At 35.8% G+C, this 25,598-nt stretch overlaps 1 protein-coding gene across 1 annotated transcript in view; it reads left to right on the top strand.

Moving 5' to 3' along the window:
* The window catches only part of DCDC2C (doublecortin domain containing 2C), a 35,514-nt gene that overhangs the window by 1,367 nt on the left and 8,549 nt on the right, over positions 1-25,598 (top strand). Inside the window, exons 2-8 of the mRNA XM_088530538.1 lie at positions 2,435-2,486; positions 6,652-6,737; positions 10,455-10,586; positions 14,253-14,390; positions 19,477-19,531; positions 22,529-22,697; positions 23,529-23,629. Coding sequence (XP_088386664.1) covers positions 2,435-2,486; positions 6,652-6,737; positions 10,455-10,586; positions 14,253-14,390; positions 19,477-19,531; positions 22,529-22,697; positions 23,529-23,629 — 733 coding nt within the window. The remainder of the gene's footprint in view (positions 1-2,434; positions 2,487-6,651; positions 6,738-10,454; positions 10,587-14,252; positions 14,391-19,476; positions 19,532-22,528; positions 22,698-23,528; positions 23,630-25,598) is intronic.

The following is a 25,598-nucleotide window of genomic DNA, read 5'->3' as shown; positions in this document are numbered from 1 at the left end:
ATCAGTAGCAGAGAAACACAGCTTTGATTTTTTGCCAGAGAGGGCAACGGTACTCACAGTGGACAGTAAATTACAACAAAAAAAGGATCATTGAGTTTTATAGGATACTACATGTTTCATCCTGAATGTCTGTGCAAATTTTGAATTATCTTCCAAAATGTACAGACAGCTACGTCTTTTATGTTTCTGTTTGGCCAAGAGAGGAGTAGTTAAAGCTAGTAAGATTTATTCAATTTTAGTGTTGCTCTGAAGAACCTTCAGTGTGGGAGAAATAGTCAAGAGGAGCATTGGCTTCATGCATCCACTGCTCTTATAGCTGTTTGGGGAACCTGGAGCAACAGAGATGGGCTGTGGCCTTTATTTTGGCCAGTGGCAGAACTAATGCACTGTTGCATTAGTCATTTGAATTCAAATCCTAAGTGACTTTTAAAGCATGTGCATGCTTTCAGATTTGTCATATTAACATCTGTGAGCAAATATTTTTGTGTGTATAGCATTTAAAGCTATAGCTCATTTTTTTTGTGTCTGTGAATAGCTATATTCCCAGGAATATCCAGGATCTAAAAGCTTTTCTCCACTGTGCCATTTTAACAAGATAACTAAGGGAGACATTTGGAAGCTATTAGTGCCATGTATTTTGAATGTGAAACCGACATTCCTATGCTTTGTTCTTAAGGAAATGGAGGTACATAATTTCTTAAAAATTCCAAAGGTCTCTTTATACATGAGTATTGACAATGGCAACAAGAGGAGCAAGGTCATGGACAAGTAAGACTTACCTTGGGACGGACATCTCTTTTCTGGGCTGCAGATAATTGCTTCCACTGCAAGGAGTAGTGCTTGGTCATGACTCTGAGGAAGAGTGATGTAGCTGCTTTGATAACTTGCGAGCAACCACGACAGTTTTATTTCTCTCTCTCCTCATGCTACATCTTATTCTTGTGCTTGTCAGTTTTTGCTAGTATTGTTTTTTGGTGATCCTGTGTTTTGGCATTTCTGGAGGATCTGAAAGTTGCGAAGTTTTGTGTGTCTCTCTGCAGTTAAGACCTATTGAAATAACCTCTTTCCTGTGATATTAGAGAATCTCTTTTTGCTTGAGCAAGATTAGCTAGATAATTATTACTTTATTAGATAAAATTAGTTTAATTAGTTTAGCTAATCAGTATAGAGAGTAGTTTAGCTGTGGTGTGACACTGTAGATTGCATGTAAGTTTTGGTCAGATTTCAGTGAAAATGAAGGCTCCAGAAATAAAGTATGATGCGGGTTTTTGTTTTTTGGCATAGTGAAATTGTTGATGCCTGCACTGTAGATTTAAAAATATCACTGGAATCATAGAATCACAGAATGCTTAAGGCTGGAAGGGACCTCTAGAGATCATCTAGTCCAACCCCCCTGCACATGCAGGGTCACCTAGAGCACGTGGCACAGGACTGCGTCCAAGCGGGTTTGGAAGATCTCCAGAGAAGGAGACTCCACAGCCTCTCTGGGCAGCCTGTTCCAGTGCTCTGTCACCCTCACTGTTAAAATTTTTTTCCTTAAGTTCCTATGGAATTTTTGATGTTTCAGTTTCCGGCCATTACCTCTAGTTCTGTCAGTGGCCACCACTGAAAAGAGACCAGCATCATCCTCTGCACTCCCTCCCTTGAGGTACTTATAGACACTGATTAGATCCCCTCTCAGCCTTCTCTTCTCCAGGCTGAACAGGCCCAGCTCCCTCATGTATATATGCTGTTGTATATATGTATATAATTAGTCAAAAATCACAAATATATAGTGAAAAATAATTTCAGAATTTGAATTTTAGTTGATGACTTGCAGAATTTTGTACTGGAGCTGTGAAGCTGTGAAGTAAATCCAGCTGCAAGTCACCCTCTCTGTATGCATACACACACACACACACACACACACACACACACACACAGGGTATTCTGGACAAGTACACTAGTCAATAGACTGCTGTGTTGAAAGTGGGTAGCAGAGTCACAGCTACGGCCATAAGAAGATGTATAGCATATTTCAGGGAGAATTTTAGACTTAGGACCCAGAGCTGATAAAGGGAATTCTCACCCATTGCTTTACTCCATAAACTAGTTTGAGGGATTTCATACAATTACATGTGGCTAATACTTCGTGCAGAATATCTGCTGGTAATTCCTGGCCAAAGAGTCATCTTTTTAAGTAGTCCTTCTCAGCTGTATAACCCTTCCAACATAGGGAGCCCTACACTTTAGTGGGATTTAGGTTCTACTGCGGTGGCAAAGTGTGTAATATTTAATTTCCACCAGTGGTAAACTGATGTACTGGTCCTAGCATCATTTCTTTTGTTTCTTAGTCACTGGGTCGGAGTTTTACAGTGAGTGTTTTTGGATTGTCCATTTCTTTTGATACATAAATGTACAAGTTTTACTTACTTTGTCTTTTGTTCCATTACAGTTATTTTGAAATAGGAATTAAAAAGCAACAGGGGAAAAGGAAAGAAGTGATGGTAAGTGTTTAAATTACTATAAAGTATTATTTATTATTTATTTTAAAAATATTATTATTTTGTTTGTATCATTTGTATTTAACACTTAAAATATAACTTTTAAGGGAAGAATATAGTATGGTAGTGTCATCAATACAGCAGATATTTATTATCCTAAATTTTGATACAAGTTATCTTGCAGTTTCTCGTCATTTTCCTTCGATTACATTTTCTATTTAATTATTATTTCTTTAATAATTAAGAATAATTATTGCACTTCTATACTCTTTGCAGTAGCCTGTGCAAGTAGTAATTCAAATGGCATTAGCTCTAATACCCATATTTAGCAGTTAATCACAGAATAGATAAGATTAGAAGGGTCTTCTGGAGATCAGCTAGTCCAGAGTAGTTACTGGTGGTGAGCTGCCCTGTCTACTGAGCATATCAATGCTCTTGATCCCAGAAACATAATAAACAGGCCTGGACAGAACCTCAAAAATTTATTCACTATCTTCCTTAAGCTAAAGGTCAAAGAAGAATCAGTTGAACCAACACCCGTGTCTATGCTGAGAGATGGACTATGTTCATACAGCTTGCGTGACCTGCCCCTGAACCTTTGGCTTTAGATGGGGAAATTTTCCAAAAACAGCATGATTAGGCTTGCAATTTATTTTGGTAATTTAGACACTGCAGTTACCTCTGATCTCTGATGGTTTTTCTTGAAACTTATGCTGGCTAAATAAGGCCTTCCATGTTCTATCCCAGTCTGAAATCAAAGAGGTTTTCTTAGACCACGTAGGCATTAAGCTAGCTTATTTGAATTTGAACTGGAACAGAGGACAAGAAAAGTTCAGACAAAACCTGGTGGTTGTAAACCTGTATCTAATAAAGCTTAATCCCATGGACTACATATAGCTCATTTTTGTAACTTTTTATTTCGCAAAACAGTGGGTTTTAACTGTATGATACCTGTTTACTTCAGGTACTTATTGCAATACGATACCTACTTACTACAGCAAGTTTTTGTGGCCCATTTCAATATAGGTGCAGGAATGCTAAACTGCATATCCTTTCTTAGTTGTTTTTGTCGGTTTGACTTTCAGTGTACCTCTGCATTGACACCTCTCTGCTGTGTTTATTGTTATGAACAATCTTTATTGTCTGAGACAGCAGATAAAATGGGCCCTATTTAAGTCCCATTCAAATCCTCAAAATAAGATGGTAGTAGTAGAAAGGACTTTGGCTACAATTAAAGCAAACATGAGGAGGGCAATTTGAGGTATATGGGAGGTCCTGAATGTGGCATGTGTTTACACAAAGTCTGTGCAGATAATGTAGCGTCAACCACTAGCTATACGAGCTGTCTCACTGAATGTTTGGTTTTGAGGCCAGTCTTCCTACACATTTGGTGTAGAGTCTAGTCTCCCTCCCATGGTACAGCCTGCATACACTGTGGAGGTCCTTTGGGCATGCTTAGCCAGTTAGGCCTAGTGATCAGCCTTCTGCATGGGAACTTTGCATTCTGTCACTGAATGCAAACAGGCTTTGCGCTCATAAAAGTTAAATGGGAAAGGCCTTAGGTAAAATTCTACATTTTGTATTATAATTGGAACTCAATTTAAAACAGAGATTTTCAATTGTTGTTTTTTCCTCTCTGTCATTACATTCATAGTAAAATACAATGAACTGGACTAAGCTGCTGGCTTCACTGAGTTTGACCCATTTTTATGAGAGTTACCTGGGACTAACTCTGTTTACCAGTTAACTTTTATATAAGAAAGTTATTTTTTGAAATAATGGTCATGACTTTGGTTTATTTTTGATACAAATTAATAAAATCCAAGTCTGTAAAATTCTATAATAAAACATATTTAAAATCACATTTTAATTACTGCGAATAAAAAAATCACCAGTGAACTTGTATTCTTGAATCTGCGTTATCAAAACTTTGTAATGAAACAAGCATCTGCATCTAATTTGGATAGCTGTGCTTCTCTTTGTGCAGCATTTTATTGCCATACTTCACAACACTGTTTTGGCGGTGAGATACTGGTTTTGGCACTCTGAGAGTGCGGCTTTTGCTATATTTTATTATTTTCTTCCTATCCAATAGTATTTAGAGCCAAATTCTGTTTTGTTCATGTGTATAGACTTAAGGCACAGACAGGATCTAAGTGATTATAGTGAGCATGTCTTATGTATCTGGGATCACAGCTGTTGGATTGGGACAGACACCCCAGCTGTGTCATGGCTGTTTGTCATGATGAGACCTGTGTGTTTATTCTGCACCTCCTGTACTTTCTTTTCCATTGAAACAACCAGGATCAAGGACAAAAGGACATATATATGTGGTGGCTGTTGTGGTCAATTATTCCAGAGTCTGTTTCCCTCTGACTGAATCTGTGCTAATACATTAAGCAGTCTCCTAGAACATGTTTGAATACTAGAACATATAGGTGATCTATACTGCTAAGTTTTTAAGACAGTCCCTGACATGGTTTTGACTTGGTCCAGCTTGTACACCAATTCACAGTCACAGCTGGAAGTTAGCATGGGCCAGAAACTCTTCAAAATAGGCATGAACTGTGTTTTGGAGACTAAGCTTAATATTATGAAATAATCAGATGATATTAAGTGATGCTGGGGCTGCAGGATACGTGTTGTCACTGTTTGCTTCACTAGTATAGATTCAGCAAGTCCCTGTCCGGATGGGACTTGCAACGAATTGTTCCACAGTATTTGACCAGTCTAAGAGCTTTGTTGTGGTTCAGAAATATTCTTTTCAGCTGGAAAACTGATAGCTGTCATATACACTCCATTTAGAACAGAAACAGTACTCAGTGGCCACCTTCATACTAGTACGGACAGGGCCAGTATGTGGCCTTTAGCTCTGGCATATGGTAGAACAAATTTTTTATAATTTTATTGTAGTCCCTGATACATTTTGGCTGATGCCAGCTGGCACTCTGGAGGGCAGCATTTCCTATGAGCTATATAGACTATCCCATGAGGAGTGTTTAGGTAGGGATAAGAGCCATTCTGGGTCTTATGTCCTCATATCCCTGGACCTTTTTAGTATGTTGGTACAGATATAGCCAGTGAGACTGATTAAAGGCTAAATACAAAATGAAAGCTGAAGGGGATGTTGTGAATTGTTTTATGTCTAACCAACTTCTTCCCTTATACATTTGCTGATAGAATCCCATCGGGGAGAGATCAGATTAACGGATTCTTAGCACCTTTTATATTTCCACTGCACTTACAGCTTTTACATCTGAGGACAGGTTTTAAACTGGAGATTTATGTTTTCCTACTTTGGTGTTAACACTAGCAGCAAAATTTTTGTTCCTGCTGGTTCCTCATCACAGAACATATGTTGCTGTCAGATCAAAGGCAGAAGGGGGGTGTGAAAAAGTGTAAGTAACACTCGGGAGGTACAAGAGAATCACTTGTGTACAGCCCCAAAACCAAGTAATTCCATATTGTGTAACAGAGGTGGGTGGAAAACTAGCATAATGATAGTTATTACTAGTTTTAGTCTGATCAAATTCTGTTATTTGCTCTGTCAGTAGCCATTGGATGAATAAATCAAAGTTACATAAAAGTGTATAATCACTTGAGCATCATTAGTGATGCGCAGAGGGCTTTATATGGCATAAACTAAAACTAAGTGTTGCCAGGAATGACTGTTTTTCAGTAAGTGGGGAAAACAGGTTTAAAATTGCTGGCTTACTAACTATAAATATTTAGGTCTTTTTTTTTGGCTTGGACTCCTATGTGGAAAATCTTTTTTGATCCCAAATCTCAATTTTCCACTTCTTAGTTTAGCAAGTATTGGAAATGCTGTGGCAGCAGCTTGTTTTCTCAAGGGAGAGAGCTTATCAGGCCATTTCACGACGACTTCTCTGGTTGAATAAATTGTGCCAGTTGCTTCAGAACAGAATCTCCTTTGGACAAAATTATGAGTCAATGTGACGTAGGTTCTCTAGGACAGAAAACACAGAATGGGGAAAATTTGGGGATTTTGCAAATATGGCAGATTTTCCAAAATACTAATAATATAACATATTGTCCTGAACAAAGATAGCAGCTGAGACTGGGACTAGTGTTTATATTTAAACAATGCTGTGAGAATAAACTATTATTTTAAACATCTTGCATCAGCTAATGATATATGATTTATTTTTTTCTGCAGATTAAACCAGTAGTGCATAGTACTATCCGTGTGCCTTCCAGATGGCAATGTTTCTATAATAAGCCACGTAATATCAAGTAAGTGTTATAAAGCAGACATTTACTCTTGGTTTTAAGTTTTGTGCTCTGATAGTATATGCAAACTCCCAAATGTCTGTGTTCAGTTAAAGCTAAATGTTTGTAGTGAAATTCTGGTATACGAATCATTATTCAGAATGGTTGAATTCTGTTTGTATTTACATACTTCATAGATCCTACTGATTTAAATTAGATTTGGATGCTATAAGAGTATACCAATTTTTTCATGAAGTGTTCTTAAGGAAAAAAGAAGTGAGAATGACAGAATATATTGTGTGCCTAATTGTTTAGTGTTAGTAAAATACAAATATGTATATATATATATATATAATATTCCAAACTATAATATGATACAAAATGTGTGTATGATGGAAAACATGGTAAAATGACATTTAATCCACGAGTTATTTAGAAAAAATCTACTGGAATCATAAAGCAACATGGTGATTTCTAACATAGTAGTGTGTCCTGAATGGAAAATATGAACAAGCAGTTGTCTTGGTTGATAACAAAATCTGTTTTCTTATAGATTTATGTCCCATATTCGATAAACTCTCTCAGGAAAACAGGCAAAATGATAAACCACACGTCTCTTCCATGTGTCTCAGCTCGCCCTCACTAGGCATGAGAAAAGGTTGCGCTGAGGCTGCTGTTCTTACAGTAAATTGTCCTTCTCAAAGCTTTGTGAATGATAAATCTGTTGAAGGGTTGGCTGGTTAAAGCCAATACTCTTTAAGTTTTACCCAGAAATAAATACAAAGCTATGTTAATGCTCAGCTTTGATGTAGGAAACGATACCATCAGGCTAATGTTATAATACTTTTTTTTTTTTTCTGTAGTGAAGCCATCATACATAATTCTAATGTCAAAACCAAGACCTAAGGTTAAAAAATGTAAATTTAAGAGCGTCTCTGACTTTGTATATGTGCTGAATCGCTCCTTTAAGGAACGGAAAAATGTGTTCATTGAATAATTCTCAAACACTGTATGTCTCCCATAGGTAAATAAAGATAAGAGAATTTAAGGATGCAAAAAGTTCTTCAGGTCATGTAATTCATTGCCATGGCTGCCATGCCTCATGCTCTATATTATTTTCTTTGCCTAGTCTAGATTTATATGTTTCTAGGGATGAAGTTTCTAAATCATCCCTCAGAGGATTATTCTGCTCTTTTATATTTCACAATGATAATAAGTAAGTTCTATGTTTTATATACTTAATCTACAAAAGTTGTGTCTACTTGCAGTATATTTAAGAAAGTAAATGAACAAGAGGTTGAGAGTTTTTTTTGGGGCAAATTAAATGCTTTGTTTCACTGTATAATCCCAAGGGTTTATATTAATATACTGAAAGCTCCACTAGATGGCCCCAAACTTCTTTCCAAATACGACCTCTGTTATTTCAAGATGATGTTTTAAAGTGGCATCCAGACATAAATATTTGCTCTTGGCTGAAACTTGACACACTGTGCTAGGACTTGTTGTAGGCCTCTTTTTATTTTTTATTTTTTTTTAGCTTAAAAAAGTTTGAGTACATGTCTTGAAAAGTATTTTCCTTGCCACAGTAGTTTTACCTATATAGGAGGTTGTATTAATGGTACTGCAAAGCTAAATGGGTGATTAAAATATAAAATGTGTTCATGTGATCTCCAAATAACAAAACATTTAATTGGCAGTTACAAAAGAAAAGGAAGGAAAAAGCTGTTCCATACTGAGCATTAAAATCTTTTCTGGATAAAGTATTAATAAATGTTAATTAATTGAATTTTGTGCTGTTTAATTATGTTAAGTCCCTTACACTGCACAGAAGCAGTTTCGGATTCCTATTTGATTTACATGGGTAATTATTAAAGGATGGTGGGGTGGAAGGTGCATAAGATGCTGTCTAAAGCACCTCAGAACAGGTTTGCCCAACTGTCAGTATGAAATTGCTAGTTTCAGCCTAGACTGAAAATCCTCCTTTGAAACAGTGTTTTCTGCAGCTGTAGGTTTTTCAGTGCTGGCTTCTGTACAATTCATTTTTTTTTTCTGTCCCAGAACAAGGGAATCTGCTACCATAGTTGGTCAGTTCCTTTTCTTTTTCTTAAGATGGGCTTCTCAGTGACATTAGGCTGAATTGGCTTTCTGGCACCATGATTGTTTTGAGGGAGAGATTGGGTATAACAGGATATTGAATTTATGGTAGCAATTAAAAAGAGAATAAAGTATTTGAAAAAAAAGTTTGCATGCATTAGACACAGAGTCACGAACAGTTGAGGTTGCAAGCGGACCCTGAAGATCATCTAGTTCAGACCCCTGCTGAAGCAGGGTCAAAGGCTGTGTTGGCCAGGGCAATGCCCAGTCAGGTTTTGAAATTCTCCAAGGATGGAGGCTGCACAATGTATCTGGGTAACCTGTGCCAGCGTTTGACTACCCTCATGGTAAGAAAAGTTCTTACTATGTTTAAGTGGAATTTCCTGTGTTTCAATTTGCGCCTATTGTCCTGTTACTGTAGGCCACTGAGAAGAGTCTGGTGTCATCTCCTTCACTGCTCCCCATCAGGTGTTTATGCACATGCATGAGATCACCACAAACCTTTTCTTCTCAGGCTCTCTCTGCTTCTGGTATGTCAATGTTCCAGTCTCTTCGTCATCCTTGTGGCTGGACTTGCTCCAGTGCATCCATGTCTTTCTTGCACTGAGGAGCCCAGCACTGGATGCAGCACTCCAGATGTTGTCCTCTCAGTGCTGACTAGAGAGAAGGATTGACCTCCTTCCACCTGCTGGTGATGTTTCCTATTGCTGCCCAGGATACAGTTAGCTTTCTGTGCCACAAAGGCACGTTGGTGACTTGTGATCAATTTGTTGCCCAGGTTCTTTTCCACAAAGCTTCTTTTGAAGTTGTTTCCAGACTTTGCCGGTGCCAAGGGTTATTGATCCCCAGGTGCAGGACTTTGCATTTCTTTTTGTTGCTTTGTGAAATTCCTGTTGGCCCATTCTCCAACCCTTTGAAGTCCCTCTGAACGGTGGCACAGCCGCTGGTGGCAGCGGCCGTTCCTCACAGTTCTGCAGTGTGTGCAGACTGGCTCTGGGTGTGCTCCGTTGCATCGTCTAGGACATGGACCCCAATACTGACCGCGGGGCGGAGCACTGGTCACGGGGCTCCAGATGGGGTTTGTGCCGCTGATCGCAGCCCTTGGAGTCTGGCTGCTCAGCGAGTTTTCATCCCACTTCACTGTTCACTTACCCAGGCCATACTTTATCAGGTTATCAATGAGGATGTTATGGGAGATGGTGTTGAAGACCTTGCTAAAGTCAAGAAAAACAATTTGTCTCCCCTCATCCTTGGAACTGGACTTTTCATCATAGAAGGCTAACAGGTTGGCGAAGTGCCCTCGTAAATCTGTGCTGATTACTCATATTGTGCTCATTTGTGCTGGGGATCATGAGGATATCTTTGAATAACATGGAGACAAAGTAAATGAAATTTAAAGAGTATATTTTGCTTTTGACTCATCTGTCACATCAGATGGATGCGAGCATATCAAGGATACCATTTTTTTTATGAATGAGTTCTAAAGTTGAATGAAATAGCATAAGATTAAAAATGAACTGTTGAAATCAAACTGGCAGTACTAATAATTATCCAGGCTATCACATATTGTTAAATTTATACATTTTGTCTTTCTATTTTTTATGACTTTCTTAACTGAGGAAAGATACCCTCTTTGCTTTTTGGCAGTGTTTTCACCAATGGAGAGATGATCAAGCCACCTATAAAATTTTTAATACCAAGGTTTACTCTGAAAAACTGGAATTGTGTCCTTGCCCTAATTAATGAAAAAATGCTTCTTCGTTCAGGAGGTATTAACAGGTGAGGAACAATGATTAATATGCCTAATAAAAATGCTCACTCTGGCAGTGTATCACTGTTCAAATGTCAGGCACATAGCACACATCAGGTTATGGTGTTACACTGTTTGATCAGCAATATAGCAATATATAAAGAAGCAATATATCAAAAGCAGGTTTTTTTTTTTGAAACTCTGAGAGTTTACAATCCTTAAAATGTATATTTTTTTTTTTTCATTGTGTGTGGCCACAGTGCAGACAATCATACATTAACTTAGTCTGTGTTTCCAGCCAGCTGGAATCATGAATGCAACTAATAAGCAATCATATAACACCAAACATGAAGATATACCCTGATATATTTTGCTGTTATATAGTAGCATTTGGTCTGATATTTCTAGAGCATTGGTGTATGCTATGTTTAACTTTAAGAAATGGACATCCTAGTAAACTGCAGCAGTTAATTACAAGATTATAGAAATCATAGAAAGGATTCTTACAGCTACACAGAGGTATGTCAGTAAGATTAAATGGACAAGTGTTAATGTAGTAAATACAACATTAAATGCTGTTTCAATTGTGAAGCAGGATTTAAAATTTAAAATTATGGTGCAGAGGGATTGTTTCTCAGGTCAATTGTTTCTATTAATGATTATTTATTTTTGATCATATTCAGTTTGTAAACAAAAAATTATGAGTAAGTTTCTCATGAGTGAGCTTGTAGTATATCACTTGAGAAATTAAACAAGATGAAAGGCTTTTACCTTTTTAGAGAAAGCTCTTAATTTCTCAGGACAGAAATGAAATTCTTTTTCTTTTGTGCTTAGAAATCTTCCATCTAAACATGAAAAAATGCCTTTTCTGTATGTGATCTTTGCTCTAATTGTAAGGCTCAGAGCTTACACTTCAGAGGATCCTCTTGGGGGAAATTTCAAGGTGTGAAAATCTTTCAGGTGTTACTATGTCCGTCTTATTTATTTTAACTTCAGAATGGCTTAGTGATTCTTTCTGAAGCAACCATCTTTCTAAACAACTGTTCTGCTGAGATCTATCTATATGTTGAAAATGTTTACCTGCCGGCAGAATTGTTCTTGAAAGCTACAACTAAAAAGGGAATTTACACTGAACTGTTTTCTTTGTTACATTATTTGTCCATATATCACTCGGGACCCATGCGTATTTAGACTTGGTTAATTGTTCTCCTTCCATATCTGTAATAATATTTAGAGAATTCAGGACTGCAAACTACAAAACCACACATTTACAGCTTGTGAATACATTACATTCCACAGAGAATATTGCTTCTTTGTAGAAATCATTTTGGAACTTTAGAGTGTGTTATTCTACAGATGTCTGTCTCACTGTCTTCCTTCACATAGAACCTGCGGTTCCACGCTTTACAGGCTAAGTAGACTTGTTAATTAATGTTTTGGTTTGGAACCTGAATTTTATGAGCATGTTATTGTGCTCTTTTTTATTATTTTTTTTTGAATTGTGGTTTTGTGTAGCATTGAAAAACTGCTGATGCTTGTACTGAATTATCTTCTGTTTACCTCATAGCATTTATTTCTCTTTTGAGAGAGTTCACACATAAGCAAGTGCTGGAGTTGTTAGCCTCGTTGTTCACTATGGGGATGCATTTCTTCTCCATTTTCTCTATTTGTGCCTCGTCATATAAAGGAGAAGAATACACACCTCATCACCTATCTTTTATCCTCGGCACAGTAGTTGGGTCACAGTGATTTTTTTTCCATGGCTCATGTTGAGTTTGTGGGCAAGCCTACGTCCTACTTGCCTCAATCATCTCCCATTTCCTCTAATATGCTGACAAATTTAGTATACTTGTGTTTTGTGCCATGGTTTGCCTATATGCAATGCAGAAGAGAATGCAGTTGGAGCATGCCCCAAGCCTTCCTCCTTTTACTGTGGTTCGTGCTACGGTAAAATAGACATGGCAAATGCTTCCCTTTCAGTTCCCCTCAGTCTATTTACTCTATCAAGCCACTTTTCTGTGTTTCTTGTTGCATAGACTGTCTTGTCTTTATTTCTTTGCCACTTAGACATATTTCAACTTCATTTAATCTTCTTATCAAGACAGTTTCTTATTGCTGCCAACATACAAACTTCTGAGTTGAGATACTAAAAGGTATTGACAGCTGTTTGAGATCCTCTGGGATATCATGTCCTTTCTGTCAGAATCATGATGGAAGGAGGAACACACCCCTATCCTGGGAAAGAAAGAGAGAGGAATTGGTCCTATCAGGTTAGCTCTGAAGCCAATTAATGCTTTTTCTCTGCCATTCCCATTACATTTTGGAACAAGGTCTCTTTCCTAGGTCCTTAGATATCCCTGGTGTTTTTTCCTGTTTCAGAACAGAATGAGCAGGCTTAGCAAGTGCTTTGGAAGAATCAGAGACTTCAGAAAGAGTCAGAGACTTTTCCATTAATGACTTCCTTTCCACATTGGATTCTTTTTCTCTAATGATTTATCAGCTAGATCTTCTCAGAACTTGTCTGGCTGGATAATTTTGGTGTGTACACCGCTGTTCCCTGCTGTCGGGTAGCAGGGTGCGTTAATTAGCACCGTGTTTGAGTCTGCATTTGACCCTTTAAGTACTTTTATTGGTATTATCAGCTTTTCACTGATCTTATCTGCTTGCCTTCTGTATTTTGGATAGCTTTAACAAATGGCGTAGCCATTTTAGAGTGAACCTTTCTTCATAAAACAGTGGGTGGCAATTACCATATCCTTCTGTCAGGGTGTGCTTTCTCAGTCTCATACTTGTCCCTGAAGTTGGTTGCAGTAGTAGGAATGCTCAGAGAAATGCAACAAGCTGTGGAAGATCTTCCCTTAAAGATCTGAAAGAAATATCTCAGTCCCTGGAGTGGATGTGTCTGTCCTCAGACAATTTTAAGTCCATGTCTGGCAACTCTGAAATTCATGTGTCTTTATATCTAGATTACCCTTTATGCATGTGTTTAGGTGTCAAATGCGTCTTCACACCTACCAAATAAGATGTTGATGTAAATCTCTATTCTGGTTATGATCTCAGCCTTCTTCCAGGGGCTATAGTGCCTGATTAACATTTGTAAAAAGTTACCTTTGAGACATATATCCTGTCAGAACTACATTTGTACTATGCGGTGCTGCCTACCTGGTCATCCTATGGTCCAAACTGCTCAACCAATGTGAAGCCTCATTTACATATCCACATTTTTGAGATGTGGAAGGTTTGGAAAATGTGTTGGAGTCTTCTTCCCAATGTCATGGTACATGACATGTTTAGGTGATGATTACTCCTACTATGTTCTATATAAAAGAGGAGACAGATGTCACCTTCTCTCAGGAAAAGAATCTCCGTCACATAGTATCCATTTATTTTCTTTGGAATTTAGACATGTGTGTTGGACATTTCAGTTTCAGTCTTTACTGGAAAATACAGACTGATATGCCTGAGGTAAGCTTCTTCCAGGAGTCTTCATATATCCTATGTTATGCTCTTTTTTTAATGGAGCTACTGAACGTGAGAGGGGTACTATGTGTGGTGGAGGTGCAATGGGAGCTAATCCACAGGGAAACCACTACAGGACTTCCCAAAGACTCTGGCTTGAATCCTAAGTAATAAGCACATACAGTTTGAGTGTGGTTGAACTACTGATTTACAGTTTCTGTTTCTTTTGATAACAGGTTGTACACGTTGGATGGTCGTGCTGTGGAAAGCTCAGATGGCTTAGAAGATAATCATTTTTATGTTGCAGTGGGCAGAGAAAAATTTAAACCATTACCATACTGGTGTTCCTCTAGGGTACCTTCTGAGGTTCGGTGGTAAGTGTTTTCTTGGTTCATTCCTATGTCAAATACTTTAGTCCTGCAAAATGCTGAAAAGACAAATCCAGATTTGTTCCTACATACTTTTAGGCATTTATCATTAGCTCATTTATTAGGAACTTTATCAGCTCTACTAAAATTCAGTGGAGGATTTGTAAGTGTGTGGAATGAATTCTCCCTTCTGGAGCTGCTCATATTATCTCTGTTGACTACAAAGGAAGACTAGTGCAGTTTAGATCAATGGAGGCAAATACTGGCCTCTGTATGGCATGTAAAGGCATGTAAAAGGTCACGTAAAATGTCTTATAAAATGTATGTCAGCTTTTACTTTTAACCTCTCTTATTGTCTCTCACATCTTCATTTTAGGTTTCATACACAGTTCCTCAAATATTATTGTGAATGGCTAATTAACTGACAAGTCATGACTTCTGATTACTCATTTAAATTAACTAATGAGCCTGAAAGATTTAATGTAGGTTAGATCCAGGAAAATATGTTTCAATCGTTATGTTCTTAACAGACTTCTTCTCAGTTGTACATAGGGACTGATTTCTTTCTCTTTTTTAAAGTGTATTTTATGATCTGAAAAAAAAAAAAAAAGGTCCAATAAAAGTGACAGGACATGTTTATATTCTGTATCCTATTTATATTTATATTACAGGTTTCATGTTCTGTAGTTGCAATTCACTTGTTTTTGTCACAGACAGCACAAGACTCTTGGTGTTACAGAATCTATGTGAATGTTTAGGTACATGCTAAAGCAGCCACCCTTGAGACTTGCCAGGTAGATTAGAAATTAAATATCACGTTTAATTGCTTTGTCAGTGGTAATGCTCATATATTGTTTTCATTTGTTTAGGGTATTTCTGGTTGTCAGCATGCTTTTTTTTTTCATCTTGCATTTGCTATCTTACTTGGTAGTAGTTCATTTCTTGTCAGTTATTTGAGATTTTGTTGTGTCACCATATGTTGTTCAGTTTTTAGAAATATCAGTTTATCAGTTTACTGTTCAGTTTTCCTTTAAGATTACTGAGTTGTGCTAGAATATTAGAGCTCATAAGAGGACTAAGTCATTGGGTTGTGACATGAGGCATATGGGTGTTATACTGTGTTTTATTAGCTGAAGAGGCCCTGGTTGTGTTCTGCTGGGGAAATCCAGTAATTTTGAGTATGTTTCTAGCCATAGTGAAATCAGTTACATGATAGCTTTGGCACATTAAAAAAAAATAAAAAAGCATTATATACTATATAAATGATTCCTGTCTAAATAATAGTTAATTCAGTACTGCTAAACTGAAAAGTGTCCCTATTCATGTTTTTGTTAACCTAGGAAACTGAACTTTCAACCTGTAACGGTAGTATTTAGATACTGGCTGATTTTCTGCTGTTTTAAAAATTCTATTAGCAATTCCTGGAGCATTCCAATTTTTATATAAATACTGCAATTGGGTAGTAGTAATGTTAAATTTAGCCTACATTCAGTATGTTTTGTAAAGTGATTATCATCTTGAATTGCCTGGAATTAAATGTATCGCAGAGTACAAAGTTACAGATGTAATCTGTTTATCAGAAAGATAAGCTGTTGTATTCTGTTCTAGCCTTCTGAATGAATGTGAAAAACTAATGTGTATAGATTTTTTTTTTGAAATAAGTATCTAGCAGGATATCTGGATAATAATTTAAAGTTATTTTTAAGGAAAATACTTTTTTTTTGTTCACTAGATGGAAAATTAAAATATTTCTGTCTATCATGACATAAATGTTACTTCCACTGAAATCAGAAATTTGGAAATCATTATAAAAATCTGTGGGTGGAGGCATCTGTTATTAGCGGAAGCTGCAGTGAACTAAAATACCTCTGCCAAAACACCACTTGTCTTACCTGTGCTAAAGCTATTTTCAGTCGTATATTTCTCTTAGTTGGATAATGTGAATAAAGAGATCTAGATATATCCTAGTTTGATGAAACTCACCTTAATATCTGCAAATTCCAATACGGAACACTATAATGTTTCACAGTTTTCTGCAGTTGCTTTCTGTAAAAGAAAAATATGTAATTTCTTATATATTGAGCAAATATATTTATTGAGCAAATCATTTGTTTTCCCAAAATTTATGAACCACTTGACACTTAAATGAGGGGATACATGAGTGTAGACCATCTGGGCTTTCTTCGAAAGGAGCTGTGGATATTTTAGTGGCTCAGACCAGTACTTCTAAAATGTACATTCTGTCTGCCTAAACATGTGAAATTCTTCATTCATGAAGCATCTTTTCTAAAACAGATACTCATATGAAAATACAGTTGGAAGGAATACTACAGTGTACTGTTCACATCTATCATTAAAAAAGTTTTATTAACCAAAGAATGACTTTACTTAATTAACTGTGCCTGTAAGCAGTTCTCTAGGCATCTGTCATATCAATAAAATTGAACAGGGTCCATAGGTAGAACTTGCAGAAGTCATTTCTTGTTCTCTGTGATATAAGGAAACTTTCTTTCTGGAGGGAGGAGGATGGGGCTGGCCTCTTTTCAGTAGTGCCCAGCGATAGGACAAGAGGAAACAGCCACAGACTGAAGCACCAGAAGTTCCACATGAACTTAATCTTTCTTTTAATCTTTAATCTTAGTCTTTCCTGTGAGGGTGACAGAGCCCTGGCACAGGCTGCCCAGAGAGGTTGTGGAGTCTCCTTCTCTGGAGATCTTCAAAACCCTCCTGGATGCCACCCTGTGCCACGTGCTCTAGGTGTCCCTGCTGGAGCAGGGGGGTTGGACTAGGTGATCTCTAGAGGTCCTTTCCAGCCTTAACCATTCTGTGGTTCTGTGGTTCTGTGAATGGACATCCAGGCCAAACCAAAGCAAGTGGAAAGACATTCCCACTGAGGCTGTGACCCACACTGAGGCTACCCATTTGTCCTTCTGACAAAATTACCTTTCAGTTTTAGCAATATTTCTCCTTGTTCTTTCAGATATTGTCTCATTTCTTTTTTTTTGTGAATCAAATTTATTATAACAGTATTGCCAAACTGAAGAATTTAACCATCAAGTACATTGGTTGTGTGTGGTTGATCTTGTACAACTGAGATCACTTTTAGGCACTTTCTTAATAGGTCCTTGATATCATTAAAACAAAAGCAGTCCTCCACAATTTGCAAAATTTTCTCTTATTATATTTTCTAAAAGGTGAAGACTTAGGATGCTGAATATTGATGAACTCAAATTCTAATTTATCACTTTCCTCTTGAAAGTTTTATTCAGTCAATTTTTTAGTTTACGGAGCAGCACACATTTACAAAAGTGTTATTTTTGCTTTCTGTGTGATGCATTCCTTCTGTATTATGATTTGGCATAATATTTGCTTTCACAGTTATTGAAAGCAGTTCTGTTCTTTGTGGCTGGCATATGTTTTACCTCTGTAGCTTGATTGCATTTTTAGTTTGATTGTTCAACTGTTTTGCTCAGCCTGCTAAACTTTCCATTTGCAAGGAGTAATTCTTGCTGTCTTTGCATATAACTTTTCTTTGCAAAATCAAGTTTGATTTTCCAAACCCCTTTTGTTGATCTGGTACCTGGTCATGTTGCAAATAATTTGTCCTCTAAATAATAAGTCTCTAATTTTAACTGCTTTAATTCATGGAAACAGATATGTTGAGGACACACTATGTGTTGTTTTATTTATGTATCTTCCCAGTCTTTCGAAATGTAATTCAGTGAGCAGTTAACAAAGTCATCACAATATCATGTGTTTTTCTGGTTCCAAAAATATCTTCTTGAAGAACTGAGTTCCACACAAAATAAAAGTAGTCATAAAATTAAACACAGATAACTGTAGTAGAAAAATATGGACTGCGTAATCGTTGCTTTTTGTAAGTGCATCCTTGAACTGAGTAACTATAAAACACACTATGATTTACAGTGGTTAGAGTTTTGTTTAAAACTGGAGATTATTTTACTCCTTTGTTTTTAGAACTAATGCATAAATAATCTGTTTTTTATTATAAGATGGTATTTCTAGCTGACCGCCCTAAAAACCAATTGTGTCTATTTTAAAACTGCCATCTAGTTCATGAATCTATGAAATATATTCATCTAATTATTGAATATTGATAATTCAAGATTTGCATTGTAATACTTCAGCCTTTTACTTGTATATAAGGAGTGTTGGTTGATCTGGGCAAAACTGATGGTACACAAAAAGAGCTACCATTTAGAGGTCTTTTGGGGAACTAGATTGAGTGACTTGACGAATTCATACTACTTAGCAATGTGTAATTCCTTCGTAAAAACACTAAGAACAATGTCTTAGTAATTTCCCAGCAATTATGAAAAAAATAAAATTACTTTTTTTTCAGAATTTAACTCTATAACAGAGTTCTATTGTGTTGAAAAGTATTTTATTATCGCTACTTTGGAAAATTTATGGTGGCTATTTTGGGGCGATTTTTACTCAAAAAATAATGGTATTGGGAAAGAAATTAAGCAAGTCCTGTGCATCTGCTCATAATGAGCTTATAACTTCATTAGCTTTATAGTATTTAGCCAATGTGATTGGTTGGAATTTGGATTCACACTGAAGATCTAAATTCATTATTTTATCTTGCATAAAACTTATATTTTATTTATATGATTAAAAGCTTCAGACTGGCAAATGGATCATCTTGTTTCTGCTTTGGTGTTGAGGCAGTCAGGAAATGGGAGCTCATGGAATTTGCTTTTCTTTAATAAGAGTGAGCAAAGACGTACTGCTTTCAGGGTGACTGCCTACCTAACACCTTTCTGGTACTATTGATACATCCCTTTCTTGACTTTATAAACCAATCACTTAGTAGTTTCTTAAGTAGTACAATGCTTTTGTAAGGGGTCAATATTTAAAGTACTATTTTTTTAATGTGAAAGTACTACATTTAAAAGTAGTCTCTTGTTATAGTTTAAATTCTTCCTCCATACTGAAACTACTCAGTGGCTGGAAGGCTTTAACAGCATTATTAAATTAATAAGAAGATGATAAGAAGAAAAGAAGGGAAATTCAGTGTAATACTTTTCATTCAAAGTCAACAAATTACACATTATTTGCCTTTTAGTTTATATGGTGAATCACGAGTACCTTCAAGAAGATCCAAAAAGAAAAAGGCAAGAGTAAGTTAAAACACAACTTTTTAATATGCATTTTAAATATGTTTCTAGGGTATGTTTTGGTTATACATATTATAAGATGTTGCGACGTTACGGACAGGATAATAAAAGTATTGTAATTTAGACTCTAGTTTAGGTTATGTTGATTTAAATATTTGCATTTTATGTAAATTAAATATAGATAGTTATATAGAGAAATGTATAACTTTTTGAGCTGACAGTATCTCCCGTAAGTGTTCCTATAATATTATTTTTACATTGATCCTTATCCTCAAGTTCTAAATCTTTATTCTTCTTAGTACCTTGTGCCAAATTTACTTTTTCTCTGAATTGTACAAGAAGAGTATGTAGTTTAATATTCATTTTTAAAAGATAGAAAAAGGTTTTGTTAGAATTAAAACTCACACATCATAGTGTAAATTAAAAAAAAAAGAAAAAGAAAACTTTTATTTCTGTCTTCAGTTACAAATATACATAGAGTTATTTCTGCCTATGAGTTAGACGGTGAAACACAAGACATCTGTATATCTGTTGATTAACTGACTGAAATTATCAAGATATAAATAATAAATAAAGAGATCTTCTAATTAAACATCTGCAAACTAGATACAGTGCTATAAGTGCTTTATAATAATGAGGTATTTATAATTATTAATACTCTAAAGATATTAGGAACTATTATGTGAAAGATGCAAAGAAATATGTTAGTCAATTTTTCCTAATCAGAATGTAAAGGCCCAGGAAGTAGTGATCTTGGTGATCTTCATTATGAAACATGTAGATTAACTCCTGGAGGGAGAAAAACTTTTTTTTTGGGGAAGGATTGTTAATTCCTGGGACAAAATGCAAATGGATTTGTAGGATATAGTCCCTAGAGATTTGTGTCAGTCAGATGCTCACAGCTCTCTGTTGGGAAAGATTTTGTTATGCTTGAGCTTGCTTGGAGAAAGTGATACGCTCAGTGCTGGTGTCTTTCCCGTCCTTTAGCGCAGGGTTTGTGAGCTCTTGGTCATCCAGTCTGATCCATAGTGTACATGTGGTACATTTTTCACAGAATCAAAATCAAACAACACTTTAGAAAGAGTTTTCGTTGCCTTTAAGCTCCAAGCAACAGACAGTGCAGCACTGCTGCTAAGAAGGTATTCTAGTATCTAACTATATTCACCACTAGAAAATTTCATTATTTCAAGACTGCATTTATCTCTTCAGCATTCTTCCCCCTGGATTTTTTCTGCCCTTGTCTGAAGCTTAAAAGCTCCCCTGTTGTCAGATCTCTCTCACATGAATAAGTAGCTAAGCTTAAGTGTAAGCGTCTTACCTGTAAGACAGGTAGGTATAAGTAGGAACTCCATAGTGATAAGCTGAATGGATTGATATCTGTGAGTACACACTTAAATGAAGACTATTTTCCAATCTATGGATCATTTTAAGTTCTCTGAACTTCCGTATTTCCTTGACGTGCCATGTTAGTCATGACTAACAAATGCTGTATGTAGAGGCATAACTTTCTTAACTGCACTTTATGCCTTTATCACTGCCTTTTGCACTGCGAGTTCATAATGAGGTGGCCAACTATAGTAACTTCTCCTTACAGTTAATCTTTCAAATCAAGAATGTCTCTATTTTTAGACAAAAATCCTTGTCCAGAGATACATTTCATCATATTCAGATATATTAAACATACTTGCTGACATTTAAATTAGCTGCAATTATTCTGTAACAATATCCTGCCCTCCTTATAATTGCTAGTCAAATAATCTTTATACTTCCTACAAACTTTTTCATAAGAGATTAAATCATTGCTTGGATTGCAGATAAAAGCACTGAATAAGGTTAAAAGAATTAATCTCTCCATGTTCAAGACACTTTGAAGTCAGGAAATGTCCCAACATCATCATAAAACAAAACTATCCTGTATTCTTGTTTATCCGAGTCATATTACTGATATAAGCAAAAATGTTGTGCATGGGAAGTATTGGGCTGATATTTATCCAGAATGATTTTTAAAATCCTGCGTCAGATTCCCCATTCACAAGAAATGATAAACAGTCCTCTATTCCCAAAGTCATTTTTATAAAGTTTACCATATGGAAATCATAGGCTTTTTAATTATAAATCCATCTGTCCAATTGTTTCAAAGGCCACTCTTTTATGCTTTTAAGAGCTGGAAGATGAAGCAAAATCATGATTGTTGAATCTCAACAGCTCCCATATCTCTTCTTTTTTTTTTTTTTTGATAGCTATATCTTAAAACTGGCATCTTCCCCTGATAACAAACCCACTTTCAAGCCTGTTATTAGCCATTTCTGGCATTTGGAAAAGCACTGCATACATTTTAAAGACTGTCAAACAGCAAGACTTTTGATTAATATATACTTCGAGTGTTTTTTTTATGCTGCGCAGTTTTTATATGGTCCAGTTGACCATTTCTTCATTATTTACCGTCTTGTTTTCTGCTATTAATATAGCACATTCAGCATGTATGAAAGTTCCAGATGCATTAGTCATAATGCTAGAAATAACACTGCACTGATGTTACGCAAACGCTGGCTGCTTTTAATACATTGAGAGATTAAGTCTGTATCCTGGCCTGAAGTCCACTCATAGTGAAAGCAAGATGTAAGGATTCAGAAATATTTGCATAATAAACACAGGAGAGGTATTAGGCAAAGGCCAGAAACATTTCAAGAAGTGGGTTAAAACCCAGAAGATTAATAACCCTCTGCTGATGAGGAAGGAAGGGACAAAGAGAGATTTGGGGATCATATTGACAATGATGTTGCCTTAAAGCAGATCTTTGACAACTGAATAATATGGAGAACTACAAATTTATCAGTATGTAACCTGTAGGAGGGTTGATGATGAGGAGTTAATAACTTGTCTTTGGAAATTATAGGAACAGTTTGTATAGAGAACCAAACAGATTGTCTTGATGAAGATATCAGTATATCAAAAACTGCTTAGTGTCCATTTTGATATTCTCTATTTATATTTTGCTAGTCGGAGAAGCCAAGGGTCAGAAAATCCTCCAGTAGACCTCCAATAAAATCTACTAAAAGTGCAAAAATAGAAGATGAGAAAGCACAGATTTTGATGACAGACACAGATTTTGATGACAAAAGTAAGAAGGAAAGTCTTGAAAGAACTTCAGATCTAGCACTTGCTAAAGGTAACACAGAATAATATATAGGCGATTTAAGGAAATATGGATCCGATGCTTAAGTGTTATGGAATTAATCTTATTCAGTCTTTCCTGTTAGAGCTCCTCCCCAGCTTACACAAATGCCTAAATATTTGGGATGGCAGAATGAGCAGGGGAGAACTGGGAATTCTTTCTAGGACAACGTTAGCTGCACTTTGTTGAACATGTCTGTCTAAGAAGTAATGACTAGATGTAGGGATAACATAGTCAATTTAATCTACAAATCATCTTTCTGTGTGCTGCGGTATTTATGTACATTAATGCAAGAAATATCCCTAGTAAATGTACATTATGTAGCTGTACATTAATGTAGATGTACATTAATGCAAGGTGATTAATGTACATCTTAGTTTAATGCAAGAAATATACCTAGTATTTACAGTATATGTCAAAACTCCACTCCAGATGCCACGGGTATCTAATATTATTAGAAAGCAAAGAACAAATTTGTTGTTGCATAAATATATTGAGTATCAATTTTATCTTCTTAATCTTCTAAAATTTCTGTTTTTCTTGAAGTGCTTCTTTTGTTTCTTCCATTTTCCCCCTGTATTTTTAGAATATTGCACTGTGCAAGGGGAAGGGTCCTGCCTTCCATATGAGCTTATCAACAGTGCCCAAATCCTGAATTTCACACAAACCCATGTACTTTGTTATTTTCAACTGGTATTTCATATTGTAAAATTGAAAGTTCAATGTAAGGGAAGATACTTAATTTTATTAAGGATTTGATCAGCATGTAGGAAAGTGGAAGCATATATTTGGACTTTCAAAGCAAATTTTTTCACTACATTTCAGCACCAAGTATCTTTAGAGCAGACGAACCAAGAGAAGAAGTTCAAGGAGCTGAAGAAGTACAGGATGACAAAAATGTGAAAGTGGAAGTGCCTATTGACCAGGTAGAATTAAGGCAAATTAAAAATAATAATAAACAGATACATTTCATATGTATAGTTCAGCAAGCCCATAGGAGAAGACTGTGTATCAAAAATCTTCATTTCTTCTATTCATAGCTCATGATCATTTTGTTTAAATCATTAAGTCACTGCTTCATTATATTCATTATATTAATTGTATTCAATTTTAAGTTAATTCTTGGGGCTTTTACAGGCATATAAATTTACACATCATAGTCATTTTATAATAGTTACAATAAATACTTTTATAATTCTGTAATACTTATTATATGCATAATGTTTAAAAATTTGTAAAGAGAAAAAGCAAATATAAGAATCTAACATAGATATCCTGTAGTCATCTTGATGCAGAAGAAAGAAATAGCCATGACTGTGCAGATGCTATTATTCATAAACTATGTTTAATAGTTTTGTTCTGAGACAGCAATAGGCTTAAACTGTAGCAGTATACATATGTATATATATATACGTATATGTATATATGTCTAAACTGCTGGAAATGTAGGAAAAAAATCTTATCTATAGATTCGGATATATGTGACATCCTGGGATTTTGCTTTATGATATCACAAAAAAGTTAAAACCAATGTGATTTCCAACAAGAAGTATTTTTCGTTAGTCAATGAAGTTGATTTTAATATTTTAATATATATTTATCCAGCTCAATAGGTGCCTTGTATTTATCACACAAAATGGAGGGAAATAGAACTGTTTTGTGTCCCTTAAAAATCATGCACTTAAATTGTACACCAGCATATTAGTTGGAAATGGGGTAGCATATATTCTAAAAATAGAGGCACAAAGAGAAGAAATTACTAGTAAGGATCCTGTGATATTTTATTTCAGCAATGTTTTGGAAGAGATCAAATTAAAAGATAGCTTTTTTTTTCGCCTTTTTGCAAAAGCATCTGATGAAATATGCTAGTATCTTTCAGTTTTAGAAAGGGTGACCTATTCACCCATTCTGAAATCTGTCATTCAATTCTGTCAAGTCAAACTGCTTCTCACCCTAAAATCTTTCTTTAAAAAATTTTAAATTTAAATTTAAAATGAATTTAAAATGTCAGATTGATAGCACAGAAAAAGCATCTGTTTATTCATGGAGCAGGTCTTGCTCAGGGAGCAGCATCGGCATGAAATATCATAGTAGAAAATTCATACATGCTTTGGCATTAAAATAAAATTTCTCCATAAAGTGCAAATCACAAATGGAAAAAACACAAGAGCATCTGGAAGATAGTTATCTACTATTGATACAGCTAACTACAGCACCAGTTTATTATCTTTTTATAGCTGTTGAGCTTCCTACTCTATTCTTTTGTGTATATGAAACTGCCTTCATTCTGATTACTTCTTACATTTGACAGTCCATTGAGTAAGGTCCATCAGAATATGTGTTACCATTTTGTTGTGAAGCCAGTTTGCCAGAGTTTCTCTTGCATGCTGTCTTCAGCACAGAAATGCAGGCCGAAATGGCTCTAAGGCTAGACAGATGTAAGCTGCCCTTCATGGTACTGCTGGAGAACACATGATTGAACTATTAGAAAATAAAGGGAGAGAAGGAGGGGATGGGGAAGAAGGGAAGATAATAGTCAATTGTTCAGACGTCATGGGATAAAAACATACAGAAAATACAAGGAACAGAAGTGATAAGGACCTAGAGGAAAGAGAACTGGAGATAATAAGAAAATTGGATGATGGGAACAAAAGCAGTATGCAAAGAGAAAAAGATGAAAAACGAGTGAGTTATGAAGTAAAGAATGTTGGGTTTGAGTAAGAGGGCACAATAAATATTTATGTAAAAACATAGTCATTTTTGGAATATACTTGTCATACATAATTATGATGTTCATTTTTCTCTGTTATAAGGTAAACAGCTGGGGGCTATATCAATATTTTTCTTTGCTTGAAGAATCAATATGCAAAAAATCAATCTTCCAGAGAGCTGTTT

The sequence above is a fragment of the Tinamus guttatus genome, unplaced genomic scaffold, assembly GCF_059628265.1.
Source record: "Tinamus guttatus ecotype Peru unplaced genomic scaffold, ASM5962826v1 Tinamus_guttatus_pri_ptg000383l, whole genome shotgun sequence".
Taxonomy (NCBI): Eukaryota; Metazoa; Chordata; class Aves; order Tinamiformes; family Tinamidae; genus Tinamus; species Tinamus guttatus.
This window is presented reverse-complemented; position numbering and strand designations above follow the sequence as displayed.